Source organism: Leptosomus discolor, unplaced genomic scaffold (assembly GCF_034619465.1).
Source record: "Leptosomus discolor isolate bLepDis1 unplaced genomic scaffold, bLepDis1.hap2 HAP2_SCAFFOLD_27, whole genome shotgun sequence".
Taxonomy (NCBI): Eukaryota; Metazoa; Chordata; class Aves; order Leptosomiformes; family Leptosomidae; genus Leptosomus; species Leptosomus discolor.
Window position 1 is genome coordinate 4779781 of NW_028237782.1, and position 15936 is coordinate 4795716.

Here is a 15936-nt window from a genome sequence, read left to right on the forward strand (position 1 = left end):
ACACATCCTGCCTGTCACATCTACCTGCCAGGGCTTCTTGTTTGGGAGCTGCAACCAGCTGAAATGTTCTCTTGGGACTGCTCATCAAACAGAAGAGCAGTAAGGTAAATGGAGAGGACCACTTGAAGGCAAGCAGTGTTTTGGGTGCTAGCCCAAATGGTGAGATAGATAGTATTAATCATAAAATGTGAGTAAAAGCAGGGCTGGCTGGCTGCCAGACCCCAAGCACCTGGACGCCCAGTCCATCCCTTTGCACGGGATGGGTTGAAGAGCAGGATGGCAAAATATCCCATCCACTTTCCAAGCCAAGAATGGGAACTCTTCCAATGCACAGGACATGTCCAGGACAGACATGCACGCTCAGCTCTAGGGCCAGGGGCGCTGTACAAGAGTTTAGGAAAGGGCATGCAGCCAAGACAGCACTGCCATCCCACCTCTCTTGATCCAGCCTGGTAGAGCCTAAACCAGGTGATGGGTTTCAATGAAGCAAGGCCAGTTGTGGAAGACGCGGTGGGATTTAGAAGCACAGCCTTGTCCTTGTGCTGAAAGAGGTGTAGCGCAGGATGGGGTCTCCCTAGGGACCACAGCCAAAAGCATCCGAGATAATCAGACTTCTCCAAGATTTAGATGATTATCCCCACAGAGAGGCTTTGGGGAACGAAAGAAGGGGAAAGACCTTTGTGGACCTTGGCCAAGAGATGGCTCTGTGGTTTGGTGTGCCTCAGAGCTCTCAGGGAAGACCAACTCCTTCAGCTGCCAAAGTCCTGTTTGTAATTAATGACAGCCTTACTTCCTGATAGAGGCAGCCAGAGACACCAGAGCATGGCTCCAGGCTTGGCAAGACACTGTCCAGAGAGGGAAAGTTGTCCCAGGGACAGTGAGCGGTGCCACGGTTGGCACGTCCATGCTGAGGTCTTGAGCAATGTCCCAGCCAGAAGGTGACCTGACATTACAGAAAAACTCTAGCCCTGTTGGCTCTGAAGATGAGGCCATCTTAATTGCACACCTACTCATGGCCCACACATTCCACCCAATGACTAGCAGGTCAGGAGTTGAGAAATGATGAGAAAGAGTGTGGGACAAAGCGTTAGAATGTGCCCCCCAAAACCACAGTCAAAATTGTTTCCTCTTATATAAAGTGCAGTCAAATGACTCCGTTCATCTGTTATGGTCCAAATGTCTGAGTGCCTTATTGAAATGTTTGCATTCAAGCTATACATGGCTCATTCTACACCCAGCACAACGTTTCTCTCCCTCCATCCTGCTAAAAATTTGAGGTTTGAGTCAACGCCTCAGCAAGGCTTTGTAAGACCAAATACTGTGGAGCCTTGGTGCAGCAGCCCTGCCTGCAGCCTGAAGTATGGGGAGGGGAAAAAGCCAAGGTAAAATGAGAGTGGGATGTGGGAATGGATGTGGACATGGAGAGCTGTCAGGTCCTCAGGGACCCTGGCACAGGACTTTTCGACAAAGGAACAGGCCATGTTCAATGTCTTGCAGAGGCCAAAATACTGTTTTGAAGTACGTGTATCAATTAAATCATCAATAATTATGAAAGGAACTCTGAATGCCTACTAATCAAGTAGGTGCCGACACTGCAGCCACCCAGGGAAGGGCTCATTTGTCTAAATATAGGCAGTCGTCCACTACAGAAAATTTCTAGTCTCTGTTTATTCTTGTGCCATGTTTATAACCTGTCTTAGATACTACGTGGTGACTCCAGCATCACACAGTGCGCTTATCCCACCCATCTTGCCTTTAGAGACAGCAGGGTATCAGACAGAGGCCAGGTGGGACGTGCTATGGTACGTGTGAAGGCTTTCCATCAAAGATGAGACCACTAAAGGGCTTTGCTGGCTTTGGGAAACAATGTGCCTTGTACGTCCAGAGTTACTCAAACTCCTTTTCAGCAGAAGAGCCCAAAGAAAATACAGCAAGTACAGCTGTTCTAGCAAAAGGAGTTCGGTTTGTGGTTACACTCTTGCCTCCTAATTCACTCTTAAATGCAGGGCCCTTGTTAAGCCATGGAAAGTAATCTCTGTGGTCAGGGAACGTGTTTTTATGGCCTCCAGAGGGAGAATGCAAACAGAGCGTGCTTCAGTTCTCTTTGTGTCTCCTCGAACACGTGGAGAGCATCCTTCCCATCTTTACACATTTACACCTTCTCACATTAGATCAGCCAGCTGCGGCTGTAAATTTTACCTTGCCACAGGGCACAGGCGTCAGGTCCCAGACACAATATCACTTTGTCCACCAGTTTCTCGCTTGCTCCCTCTGTGTTTACACTGTACATGTGCTAATCCTATCCCACCTTCTCTTCTAGACCGAAGCATGTGTTTTCCCCAGGTAAAGCCAGAGCCCAGCAGAGGGACAGTTCACACCAGAGCCCACCCCAGACAAGCCATGTAGAGATGTGTCGGGCTGCTTTTGCCTCTTTCAGCTCCAGCTCTGTTGTAGCCAGCTCTGCCCTCCCCATGCACACACTTCCCTGCTACTCCCCAGTGTACCCAACACATCTCGTCTTCATGCTATAGAAAACAACTCTCTGCCAGGCTTAAAAAAAATAATTCCTACTACCTCAATCGTTTTGAGCTGAAAAACAGTACAAATATGTCCTCAGGCACGGAACAAAGAGCCCATCCAAACCGAGCACCATGAAGAACAAGGTTAGTGAGTGCGCTTTGTGTGGTGCTCACTCTCAGTGGTGTGAATGTGAGCTGGTTCATGTCTTGGCTGCGTGGAGTGGTCCACAGAGCCACGTTCAATACAGCAGGTCTGATGATGAAAGGATACATGGTTGAGTTTTCACCCTAGGAATGCTGGTGATATTGAAGCTTGATGAACACAGCAGGTCTGATGGTGAAACTCGACAAATGGTTGAGTTTCCACCCTAAGAATGCCAGTGATACGATAGCTTGATCCCAGCCTGCCTGAGAAAATGATGATGTTGTTAAAAGGCAGCATGGGCACTGCTTACCTTGGAAGAGATTGGGTGCCTGGTTAAATGAACATCAGGTCTTTGCAGCTCCATGTTGAGAGCTGACTGACAGGGAAGGTGCTAAAGCAGTCAAAGTCACAGCCTTCCCTGTTGTGCATGCACAGGACCAGCATGTGGCTGAAGAAGAACGAGGAGATTTGAGTTCTCTTCACTGTCCTGAGGAGAGGGACTGGGCAGGACTGTGTTTTCAACAGGTCAGCAGGGAGAAAAGAGGAATTTGGTTTTGAATTTTTGGGCACTCCAAGTAAAAGATGCTGTGAAACTCCAGAACATTTCAGGAAAGCCACAGTGGACGTCAAAACTTGTTGTATAGCACAAGGGATACCACCCCATGCAAGGCCCCTCATGCACAGTCAGTTGCTCAAAGCCTCCCTACGTAGTCAAAATTACACTTTGATCCACTTGGATCTTAAGAGAAATGAATGACCAAATAAATGAGTGGAAGAGGAAGAGAGAAAGAAAGAGGAAGAGAAGAATAAGGGAGGGAAGGAAGGAAAAGAGGAAGGAGGAGAGGAAGGAAGAGGGAACAGGGGAGGGAAGAAGAGTGGGGGGAAGGAAAGAACTCTGATGAGTTTTAGAGGATTCAGTCTAAAATCTGTTCCTTGAGCACAAAACTGAGCACGAAGCAAATACTTCTACTTGTAGCCACCTTGCAGATAACATGCAAAGTGTTATGAATAAACACGGCTTTATTGGGATTAGCTATCAAGTGAGGAATCAACCATACAAATACCAACCAGGAATTACTGGCCAGACTCCCTGCAAGCGGGAGGAACCCAGGATCAGTATCAAAGCACCACACGCTGTGGCTCAACAGCCTGTGGGTATTGCGAAAAAAGCAAACCTCACCTGAGACTTCTGGAACAGGAGGTCCCCCCATGTACGAGATGTCTCTGTCTTTTCCCAGGAGTGCTGAGGTCTCTGCTGCACATCAGTGGGTGGGTGGGTGGGTGCATCAGCTTTCAAGAAGGGTGTTGGCCAACTGTTGGCCTGCTGGAGGCTGGCCAGAAGGGAGGCAGCAACAGCTATCTAAGCATAGAAAGCAGGGCAGAGATGGAGAGACCGAAAACATCCTCAATAAGCAAAACTGAAAACTAAGCAAAGAGATGAGAACAGTCTTCAAATGCTAAGATGCAGAGCCCATCTGTGCTCTCTCCTACAAAGAAAGACTGAGAGAGTTTGGGTTGTTCAGCCTGGAGAAGAGAAGGCTCCGGGGAGACCTTCTAGCACCCTTCCAGTGCTTAAAGGGGGCCTGTAAGAAAGATGGGGCCAATCTTTATAGCAGGGCCTGTTGAAATAGGACAAGGGGTGATGGTTTTAAACTAAAAGAGGGCAGGTTCAGACTAGATATGAGGAAGAACTTTTTGCGATGAGGGTGATGAAACACTTGAACAGGCTGCCCAGAGAGGTGGTAGAAGCCCCATTGCTGGAAACATTGAAGGTCAGGTTGGACGGGGCTCTGAGCAACCTGGTCTAGCTGAAGATGTCTCTGCTCGCTGCAGGGGGATTGGACTAGATGGCCTCTAATGGTCTCTTCCAACCCAAACCATTCTACAATTCATCTGCCCTCAGCTGGGTGCAATGCTCTCCTCCACCATACACAACTTTGATGCTGGATTTAATATGGACCTGACTTAGACTCGGATTGATGCATGTCTTTGAGAAGGCCGTAGTCCTTGGTAACCTGAGATTTGTATTTATTCAGGGCTGCTTTTCTGGCCCACCACCTTCACCTTTCACCTGGTGGGCTACTGCTGCAAAGAAAACACTTGCTACCTCTACCCTCATTCACATTCCCAGTGGGTTGTCACCCACTCTTACCCTCCATCTGTGCCAGGGATGTTCTCTCCTTGTCTGTCATCTCCAGAGGGTATCTTCACACTCTTCCTTGGCATGAGGAAGACAAAGGAGGTGTTGCAAGTAGTCCCTGGGTTGTACAGTCTAAGCAGAGGAGTACCTCAGAGCTGTGCAAGCTCTTGTCTGTCCAACGCACACTCCCTGCGATGAAAGATATTCCTGTGTGTCTTCAGCAGTTAAGCATGTTTTCTGTGTGTTCGGCTGAGCTGCCTGCCTCTGAGCTTCCTAGAGACCGTGCTGGGCAATGGTCCCATGGGCCAGCCTTGCCCAGATAGCTAGTGCAATTGCAAAGAGGGGGTCGAGGACTTTGCTGAGTGGTGCAGTGCAATTCTCCTAGCATCACATCACCTCCCCTTCAGGATATCTGCCTCCTCAGCCAGCCCTGGGGCATCTTCCCCCTTAGACATCTCCAGTACAGGTATCTGAGTCCAACACCTGACTGCAGCTGCTTCCTAGGCGTGCTTGATGATCTCTGCTGAGCACACAAGGTATCTAAAAGCATTTTCCAGATAGACAAGTTAGCACAAGGTAGATCCCACCCATGGTAGCAGCAGCATCATATCCCTGCTCAGCCGTGTGATTACCTGGGTGACTCAATCTTGTAGGGGACCTGGGAGCCTGGCTGTCCTGTCCAGGGACAGACCATCCTGCCGCTGGCACATCTGACTTTGTCAAGACCGGGAGGAGGTCTCACGCCAACCAAAACATTAACTGGATTGTGAACACACAAAAACCTTGCCAACAAATTTCACAAAGCCTTCCTGTCTCTTGGGACAAACATGGGAGAAAAACTGAAAAAAAAACCTTCCCCTTTTGGAAGAGGCTGCTTTCAGCAGTGGGAAAAGGTTTCGTGCATGAACAGCATGGGATCATACCCATTTTCCCAGCTAAGCCTGAGCACCGATGCCCTATTCCTGCAGCTGCCTGAAGCCAGTCCTGGAAGGCAACTTCCAAGCCCTATCTCCCCCTGTCCCTGCCACTGATGGTCCAGAACCAGATGTCCTGAGAGGATTTGTTTGCTCAGCCGATTCCCGAAACTGCCCGGTTGCACAATCCTGCCGCTTACGAGATGCTCATGGCACAGGAATCACTTCCTGGCAGAGGCTTGGCTTTTTGTGCTTGCTGAGCACCTGCCACAGGGTGGAGGTTTTTGGAGTGGAGGGGAGGAGCTGTGACAAGGGGGACTTCTCAAATAGCCAGTCCCTTGGGTGCATGTCCTGCTTCCCCCCTGCCCTGCTCTCCCGTGCAGACGACAAGTGCACAGTATCTTTGCTACCAACATGAGGCTTATCCTCCTGGCATGTCTCTGGGGTAAGTGAGGTGGGATTTTTTTTCTCTTTGCTTTTGGCATCTCTTTGCCAGTGGTTCTCATCTTCCACTATTTCTTCTTCCACAGCCCGCAGCACAAGGCAAATGGGGCATTGCAAGTGTTGCAAATCTGCAGTGGTGAGAAAAACTTCTCTACACAAAGTTGGAGAAGTAGAGACGTCCTTTATTAATGATGCGCACTGGGGACATGGGATCCTTCCCAAAGATGTGCGCCTGCACGTTGCAATCAACAAATATTTATATATTAAATTCATACATATGCCGTCTATACAATGCATATTCATTATCATTCTCTTGATGATTGGTTCAGCCTCTGTTGTAGTCTTCTATTGTTCCCTTTTGAGTAGGGGGTATAATTTGGGTAAGTGGTCCATGAGTCGGAGGTCTCGACCACTCCCCGAGTTGACCAGGTATGATCAAGGAACATGTCCTTGGCTCGTAGGCTCTTGGCTCGTACCTACTTTGGTCATGATTCAAAGATTACACACAATGGGTACCATCATAAATCCTGTCTAGCAGACATCTTGGACCATAACACATTATCCTTGTTTCTAACCATTAATAGAGTATTGGTTAATGAACACCTTAGGTCTGGGACTTTACAGGGGTATGCTAATAGCATTGGCAATACAGATTTTATTTTATATTTGATCATTTATTTCGTTTGAAACTTATTTTCCCAATATAATCATTAGTCTCTCCTACTAATATCCACTGATTAGAATTCTTGATATTCAAATCAAGATGGGAAAAGTAAGGGGATTTCCAAGCAGTATCCTAAAATCCTAAATCTGGTCATTTCTGCAACACAAGGAACTGAAGATCAGTGGTGTGTGATCCATACCTGATAGCTGAGTGTGAACACTCAGATCCCCTCAGATGGCACCCGGCAGCCACAGGTGGACAGCTGGATGCTGCCTGACCTTGGCACCAGTGCCTAGACACCTCGGGATGTGTCTCATTTTGGAACTGAATCCCAGCCCTCGTGAGCAGGGACAGCAGCACACAAGGTGGTGTTCTCTGCCCCTGTTTCTCTACTGTGGTTTCCCTGGCCTGTGTGGGGTCACAGCATCATGGTTTGGGTTGGAGGGGAACCTTTAGAGGTCGTCTAGTCCAACCCCCTGCAGTGGGCAGGGGCATCTTCAGCTCGATCAGGTTGCTCAGAGCCCTGTCCAACCTGACCTTCAGTGTTTCCGGGGATGGGGCATCTACCACCTCTCTGGGCAGCCTGTGCCTGTGTTTCACCATCCTTACTGTAAAAAAGTTCTTCCTTGTCTCTTCCTTTCTTCCTGTGTGTCAGGGATGAGACCAGACCTGGTGGCAACGGGCAGAGGCACTGAGCGTACAACTGGAATTTACAGAGAAGGGGGATGACCTTTAGGCATCTCAGCCCCTAGACCTTGAAAATAGCTAAAAACAAACAAAAGGCAAATGGAAAATAGTCTTACCTGGGCAATAACACTAATGCTTGTCCTAATGCTTGTCCCAGTGTCAGCAGTTCTGCCTGTGCCCAAAGCTGTTGGTTAATGCTTGGGATCTTGCCAGACTGCTGCATTTAGGAGCAGAAATTGTTGTTTGTGTTGAGCTGTTCTTTGCTGTTGACCTTCTACAGTGGGCACAAAGTCCCATTCTCCCGAGTTTCCAGGAAAAACAGATCCTGGCAAGTTTTTCCTCAGGCTTCATGTCCCAGGGTTTGTCTCAGCCTCTAGTTAATCCTCAGGGAAATCTTCTGAATGGGAATAGCCTCTTCTCGTTAGTCTCCAGAGGCATTCCAGCCTGAAGGCGCTTCTTCCTACAACCCATTAGCAGGCCCACAGCTGTTCCCATGGCATTTCATTGCTGCCAGTGATGTCTGCGGGACTGACACCAGTCCTGGGGTTAATTTTGTCTGGTGTCTGCCTGAAGTTCAGAGATGGCAACGCTGCTTCTTGGTCCGGCCCTGACCGAAAGGAAAAAATAAAAATGCCGTGCTGCTTGCCACTCATCACATTTTCAGCAGTTTCCGTCAGCGGTGTACCTCTTGCCTGGCGGTTGGTAAGAGCTGGGTGTCACATCCAGAGTCTCTAGGCAGAGGCAAGCACCTCCAGCCCCAATTTGACTCTCTGCCCTGGACACCAGCAGTAGGATGAGATTGGTATGGATCAGCCATGACTCAGCTCTTTCCACTGGCTGTCACAGGAGCGTAGATAATCTAATCTAATCTAATCTAATCTAATCTAATCTAATCTAATCTAATCTAATCTAATCTGCCTGGACACTGACTTTCAGGTGACTGAATCCGTACAAGAGGAGTTCCAACTGCTCTGTTGTGGTATTTTCACATTATCTGCCCAAACCAATTTTTTTTTTTGCCGGTAGACTTTTTTTGTTTGGTTGGTTTTTTTCCCCTTCTCTGATCTCTTTATCAAGAAAGTGCCATGGACGTGCACTAGGATAGGCAAAGCCCATTGACAGCTGGCTTTGGGAGTCAGAGAGCGATGATGGGCTCTAACAGAGCTCACAGAGTCTTACCTCCTGCCTGGTGTTTTGCTGCCCTGAATCTCTGCACTCTGCAGAGTTCATCAGACTCAGACTAACGTCCTGTTTTTCTTCTGTTTCAGCTTCCCTTGCAGGAGTCCTGCTGGCAGGTCAGTATTTGTAGTGGAGAGTGGAGCATAAGTCAGCACACACAGCTATCATAAAATGTCATGCAGAATTGTGCTATGTCTGATCTGGAGATTTAAGTGTTCTGCTCGGGACCAAGAGAGCTTGGTCTGAAACCTATTTCTGATCTTCTGTCTGTAAACCACATTCTCCTGATTAGACGATGGAGAAGACCTGACTCTATCTCCTGTATGCTCTGTGAGGTGCAGCTGGTGGCTGCTGGAGATCTCTGGGTGAAAGGAGCAGTACTGATCCAAAACATTGACAAAACAGCTGCTCATTTTAGCAAAGTTAAGCCAGGAGTTGGGGTATCCTCGATGCTGGGGTCTGATCTCCATGGGATGGAGGAATGCCTGGTGTCCCCTTGGCTCTGTGAGCCAGTGTGGAGGTGCCTCAGGATTTCAGACCCTAGAACTTTTCAGTCCATGAATTTCCCCGAGTACAGCACCCCAGATCTGTGCAAAGGGACAATGATATCTGGATTTTGTTCTTGATATTAGGGTGGCCAACTGTTGTGATCAGAGGTTTGGCAACTGGAGCTGGGTTTTGAGAGGGATTGTGTGTCCTGGTGGGTTCAACAACAGGAACAGGACTGAGTAGGTCCTTTCCACTCCCGAGTGCTGACTGTCTGTAGGTCCACAACAGCACCCAGTAATCACTTCCAATAGCTTCCCTTTCCCTTGGGGAATGGGTAGAAATGTCTCAATTCTTTCCTCCCTGCTTCCAGTCCTTATAGCAGCATTTGCTGGGAGACACTGGCCTTAACTACGGGGAAACTTACCCAGAACCTGAATGCTGGGGTAGGTTTTGGGGGAGCCACACCTCTCCCTTTACAGCTGAAAATGAGCCCTGTGATTTGTATCTCAAAACAGACTTATAGTCCCGCAAACACCTGCTTTTTTTGGCCATTCCCAGCTCAAAACCCGGTTCCCAACCACCAAAGATTTGGGATGCTAGCATATCCTGAACTTTTCTTCCTCCTGGTTTGGCAATAAAGGCAGCCTCACTGGGGAAGAAGACCACTCTTTCTCGTTCCCTGTCTTCACCCTGGGGTGTTTGCTTTCTCCAGAAGATGTAGACACAAACGAACGTGAGATCCGTCTGGTGGGTGGCCCCAACCACTGCTCCGGGAGAGTTGAGGTGCTTCACGAGGATGTCTGGGGAACCATCTGTGATGACCAGTGGGATTTACGGGAGGCAAAGGTCGTGTGCCGGCAGCTGGGCTGTGGGACGGCGCTATCGGCCCCTCGGGAGTCAAAATACGGGGAAGGGAAGGGCCAAATCTGGCTGAGTGATGTGAACTGCAAAGGGACAGAAGCGTCCCTCACCGAATGCAAGGCAAAACCATGGGGAGACAACATCTGCAACCACGTGGAAGATGCCAGTGTGGAGTGTTCAGGTAATCCCCAGGTGTTTTCTACCTCATGCTACATTGGCCCTTCTGCCTTAAATAAGCCAGGGTACAATTTCTGACCCATCTAATTAGGAGGTCAGAATGCAGAATGACTTGTTCAGCTCCGGCTTCTTACCCTACTTGGCCCAGAGAAGTTGCATCCCATCCTCTGGACCTGGAACAACCTGCAGAGCTGGGAGAGGACAGATAGTCCCCTCCCTCCCCTGACAGCCTCCATGCTGATATTATTTTCCCTTCAGCTTTTCTTCTCAAGCCAGAAGTTAGGAAGGGAGCCTTTGACAGGTATTTGGATGAGCGGAGACAGTTTTGGTGCATCATGAGAGATTCTGCTTTCTCTAGGTGGTCAGGGGCACAGAGACTTGCCCTAAACCTTCTCCCTCATTTGTTTTTGGCAGGAGCAGAAATACCTGAGCCAGGGCCAATCCGGCTGGTGGGAGGCCCGAACCGATGTGCCGGGAGGGTTGAGGTGCTTCATGAAGAACAGTGGGGCAGTGTGTGCCATGACGACTGGGATCTAAATGACGCCCAAGTAGTGTGCAAGCAACTGGGCTGTGGGGACGCCGTGCTGGCCCCCATTGCTGCCAAGTTTGGACGAGGAACTGACACCATCTGGCTGGATGATGTGAACTGCACAGGGATGGAAGCTGCTCTCTCTGAGTGCCCGGCGAGGCCATGGGGGGACCACAATTGTTACCACGGGGAAGATGCCAGTGCAGTTTGTTCAGGTAATCCTTCCATTCTCCTGCTTTTGCCGCCAGCCATGGATTAGGGTGTCCTCACAGTCAATGTGGGCACCACCTTGGACGGGAACAAGGGCTTCCTACGGAGCACTCTCCTACGGAGACGGTGCTAACCTAATAGTCCTGCTGGTGGCCTGGGGTCCTCACACCATGGAAGAGGTCTTCAGTCTCGGAGATTTTCTCCTCTCTGCTCACTGGGGTGCTCTGTGGTCATTCTTCTTCAGCTCAGGCTTGAGCTTGAGAATGCTGTTGTGCTTCTTGCTTGGACAATTGCATGTCGTATGAGGAGAAAGCTATGGAGAAGATGCTGCTGTGTGCAGGGCAGGGCAGGGATACTCAGGGAAGAGGGGGGACACACACCAATGCACATCCTGAGCATGCCCTCTCTGGATGTGTCTGCAGACTCGGGGATCACCGTCTCCGCTTCAGTCCGACTGGTGGGTGGCCCCAACCGCTGCTCTGGGAGAGTCGAGGTGCTTCACAAGGGCGTCTGGGGGACCATCTGTGATGACCAGTGGGATTTACGGGAGGCAAAGGTCGTGTGCCGGCAACTGGGCTGTGGGACGGCGCTATCAGCCCCTCGGGAGTCAAAATACGGGGAAGGGAAGGGCCAGATCTGGCTGAGCGATGTGAACTGCACAGGGACAGAAGCGTCCCTCACTGAATGCGAGGCAAAACCGTGGGGAGACAACATCTGCAACCACGTGGAAGATGCCAGCGTGGAGTGCTCAGGTAACATCCCCTCTGTCCCCCATCCCACACGTGCTAGGCAGTAGGATGGGCAGATTCCACCACACACATGACCCCTGCCTGGATCAGGGCTGGGCTGGTCCTGAGCCCTGGTACAACTCTGTGACTGTCTGCTGATGGGAACAAGAGAGGGATGCAGCTGATTAATGCATCCCATCACTGGGTGCAGTGCTCGCCCAGTGACCAAGAGGATACGTGTATGTAGATGACCAAGGAGCAGCATTAAATCCTCTCCTACCTGAGACTGTTCTTGTCCCTTGTCCCACCTCTGGGCTGCAGGGTGATTGGCATCAGCAGACTCCTTGAAGCAGACATACAGTACAGCCTGCGGCCATCCATGAAGGCCAAGAAAGCTTCCTGGAGCACCTCCCCTGTGAGGACAGGCTGAGAGAGTTGGGGTTGTTCAGCCTGGAGAAGGCTCCAGGGAGACCTTAGAGCGGCCTTCCTGTGCTTAAAGGGGGCCTACAGGAAAGATCGAGAGGGACTCTTTATCAGGGAGTGTAGTGATAGGATGAGGGGCAATGGCTTTAAACTGAAAGATAGATTTAGATTAGATATTAAGAATAAATTCTTTACTGTGAGGGTGGTGAGACACCAGAACAGGTTGCCCAGAGAAGCTGTGGCTGCCCCCTCCCTGGAAATGTTCAAGGACAGGTTGGATGGGACTTTGAGCAATCTGGTCTAGTGGAAAGTGTCCCTGCCCATGGCGGGGGCGGGGGGTTGAGCTAGGTGATTTTTAAGGTCCCTTCCAACCCAAACCATTCTGTGATTCTGTGATTCCTCTTGCCCTTTTCCCATAGCCCTGGCTTTTCTGTCTCCTTTCCCACCCAGAGAAGCCCAGCCCCTGCTGTATCTCCACTGTGCTTAGAGACACCTGAGTCTCTGTGGAGCAGGCAAGCTTTCCACTGGTGGTGGGGTGTGTAGGATGCTCTCTTTACATTTATTTTCTGGTCATTGGTGCAGAGGTGGACATTCCCGAGCAGGGGCCCATCCGGCTCATGGATGGCCCAAACAAGTGTGCTGGGAGAGTCGAGGTGCTCCATGAGAACCGGTGGGGCAGTGTGTGTGACGACCGCTGGGACATGAAGGACGCCAAGGTGGTGTGCAAGCAGGTGGGCTGCGGGTCACCGCTGTCGGCTCTGGGAGATGCCCAGTATGGGCGAGGGTCAGATATCATCTGGCTGGACGATGTCGAATGCAAGGGGACAGAAGAAAGCATCGCTGACTGCCAGGCCAGGCCGTGGGGTGAACACAACTGCTATCATGGAGAGGACGCCACTGTTGTTTGTGCAGGTAACTCCCCATCACTGTGTTGCAAATCTCTAGTGGTGAGAAAAACTTCTCTACACAAAGTTAGAGAAGCAGAGACGTCCTTTATTAACGATGCACACCAGGGACGTGGGATCCTTTCCCAAAGATGTGCGCCTGCACGTTGCAATCAACAACTATTTATATATTAAATTCATGCATATTCAGTCTATACAATGCATATTCATTATCGTTCTCTCGATGATTGGTTCTTCTCTTCTCGCTTCTGATGCAAATTAGGGAGCAGCCTCTGTCCTAGTCTTCTGTTGTTCCCTTGTGAGTAGGGGGTATAATTTGGGTAAGTGGTCCGTGAGTCGGAGGTCTTGACCACTCCTCGAATTGACCATGTTTGGTCAAGGAACATGTCCTTGGCTCGTAGGCTCTTGGCTCGTACCTACTTTGGTCATGATTCAAAGTTTATACACAATGAGCACCATAATAAATCCTGTCTAGCAGACATCCTGGACCATAACACATTATCCTTGTTTCTAACCACTAATAGATTATTGGTTAATGAACACCTTAGGTCTGGGACTTTACAGGGGTATGCTAGCAGCATTGGCAATACAGATTTTATTTTATATTTGGTCATTTATTTAATTTGAGACTTATTTTCCTGAAATAATCATTAGTCTCTCCTACTAATATCCACTAATTAGAATTCTTGATATTTAAGTCAAGATGGGAAAAGTAAGGGAATTTCCAAGCAGTATCACTGGTGCCTAGCAGGTTTCAAGTTTCTCTAGTTTTTAGACTGTAACCACCTGGTGAGGTTTTTATGATTACAAGTCTCAAAACACACATACACACTTCTGACATCCTAAATCTCGTGATTTCTGCAACAACCGTGGCATCTGACAGGGTCAAACTCTTAGCTGAGCCAGCAGACTGCACTGCAGGGTACAGAAGGGGAATCACAGGGCAGGAAGGCTCCCCCTAGCTCAGAATAATTCTGGTGGAGGCAGGGCAATAGATACAGCAAGAAGCCATAAGGAATATAGAGCATCTGGTTAGGATGGGTGTAGTGGGACCAGCTGGTGGGAGAGGGGCATTGGCAGAGCAGATGCAAACACACTGGTGACAATCTGTCTATGGGGTGGATCCTGCTGTGGAGATGCTGACAAGGGGGGGTTATATAGGGCAAGGCTCCTAAAGGGCAGAAATAGGGAAGGTGGGGCAGTTTCTGGGGCAGGGAGCAACAACAAGAATCTGTGGAGGCAACGGAGTCTGGGGCAAGATGCCTCTGTATCAGTACAGCATCAATACTCGGTAAATGTCTAAGTTGGACTCTCCGAAGCTCTTGGGAGCTGCGTTGCTGACTTCTCATGCCTTGTTTCTTGGGAGAGAAGCTTGGATAGGCCCTGCATGGGTGAAGGGAGGAATCCCTGGGGGGCTTTGGCTGGTTTCGTTATGGAGGAGCAGGGCTGTAGGGGCTTGGATTTCAGCTGGCTGCTGCACAGGTTCATGCTGTCAGGACTGGGTGCTGCAGTCCTCTGGATCAAGCAGTGCATTGTGCATCAGGGTCAGAGTCTGAACTTCATGAAGTCCTCTCCTGGCTCCCACGGGGCCCTGTCCACAGCTCAGATGTTGTATTCCTGGCAGCCCCAAATATATAGATATAACCCGACCTGCTGACCTTCTTCAGGAGCAGAGACCTTGTCCCTTCTAGCAGGCAATTCTGGTATCAGACAGTTCCTGGGAGTACATTTTGCTTTACCTTGCTCCCTTTCTCTGCAGTTAACGAGAACCTGGAGGAGTCAGAAGCACCGTGAGTGCCAGACTGGCCCCACTGGACCATGCAGGAAGATGGGCCAGCAAGATTCAGCTAAGAAGACGAAGGGCAGGGATGTTGCAGAACCATCAGTGTGCCCTAGCAGCATCCAGCATTTGGCAAAACCGTTCTCTCTCATCCTTTGAAGGATCTACAAACTTGGTTATAACTGCACTGATGGAAAAACCCAGCTCAACACATTATTACCACTGAAAAGCAAACATCACAAAGTATCAATAAAGTTCCCCTAAAACCGAACATCTGTCTGTCTCATAAACTGCTCGTGGACCTCTGCTGCTTGAGCATGTATCTGGCAGGGAGCTGTTGGTCCAACATGATGAATATTGATTCGATGAGTGACTATGATGAGTATTGATCAAAACGGTATGGCAGCGCACCATTTCTCACGTCTGCAGAGAAACGTTTGCCTCCACTGACATTCAGACCAGTGACAAGGGCAGCCGTAAGAGCCCTGGGATGTGAACATTGCACCGCACAAGCTTATCTCTGAAGATAAGCTGCCTGTCCCACCCTAGTGGGAGAACTGCACCCCTTAGGGAGAAGTTCACCCCTTTTCCTCCTTCACTTTTCCCACCACCCAGCTGGTGGATAATTTCCCGTTTCAGCAATGTCTGATCAAGACTTAGCCTCCAACACAGATTTTTTTGTGATTTGTTGCTTTCCAAAAAGCAACGCACTTTGTGCCTGTCAGCACAACACAAATTCTTTAATCCCAATGAAGAGAAGAGCAAAGGTCTTTAGCTCAATATTGACACTGGGCATCTCCAAATTAGTTGGCCACATCAAGCTGGTTTTACGGGAAGGGCAGAGGACTATGCCCTCTCCCTCACCTCCCCCCCAGTCCAGTTCACCCTGTTCTGAATCAAGCCTAAGCAGCTCATATCATCGTGGTTTTAGGAGGCGCCCTGGTTCAGTCTGACTCTGGGGAGGGCAGAAATGAGGTGTAGCTGGTGGTAATCTGACCTCAACGCAAAGCATCACACAGACTCACACGAAAAGGAAGTTCACGTATATGCCTACATTTTTATTTTTATTTTAAACAGATGAGAAGAGGCACAGAGATTGTTTAAGGCTTGGAGGGAATATCTCAGAGGGCCACGAGGTTCAG

The 15936-nt window shown here is 49.5% G+C and overlaps 1 protein-coding gene across 1 annotated transcript; it reads left to right on the forward strand.

The window, feature by feature from the left end:
* Positions 1–922: 922 nt before the first annotated feature.
* Positions 923–14808, forward strand: LOC104343130 (scavenger receptor cysteine-rich domain-containing group B protein-like). The gene is made up of 9 exons (XM_009946932.2): positions 923–1044; positions 1701–1787; positions 6102–6163; positions 8782–8808; positions 9894–10223; positions 10634–10963; positions 11381–11710; positions 12692–13021; positions 14774–14808. Exons 1-9 carry the CDS (start codon positions 923–925, stop codon positions 14806–14808), a joined length of 1653 nt encoding a protein of 550 aa, XP_009945234.2.
* The last annotated feature ends 1128 nt before the right edge of the window (positions 14809–15936 follow it).

Bases quoted from the DNA above. Each gene is read 5' to 3' on its own strand.
- LOC104343130 (XM_009946932.2), top strand. From the start codon at position 923: ATGTCCCAGCCAGAAGGTGACCTGACATTACAGAAAAACTCTAGCCCT. The intron at 6,164-8,781 runs GTAAGTGAGGTG...CTTCTGTTTCAG, and splicing joins CCTCCTGGCATGTCTCTGGG to CTTCCCTTGCAGGAGTCCTG. The intron at 8,809-9,893 runs GTCAGTATTTGT...TGCTTTCTCCAG, and splicing joins TGCAGGAGTCCTGCTGGCAG to AAGATGTAGACACAAACGAA.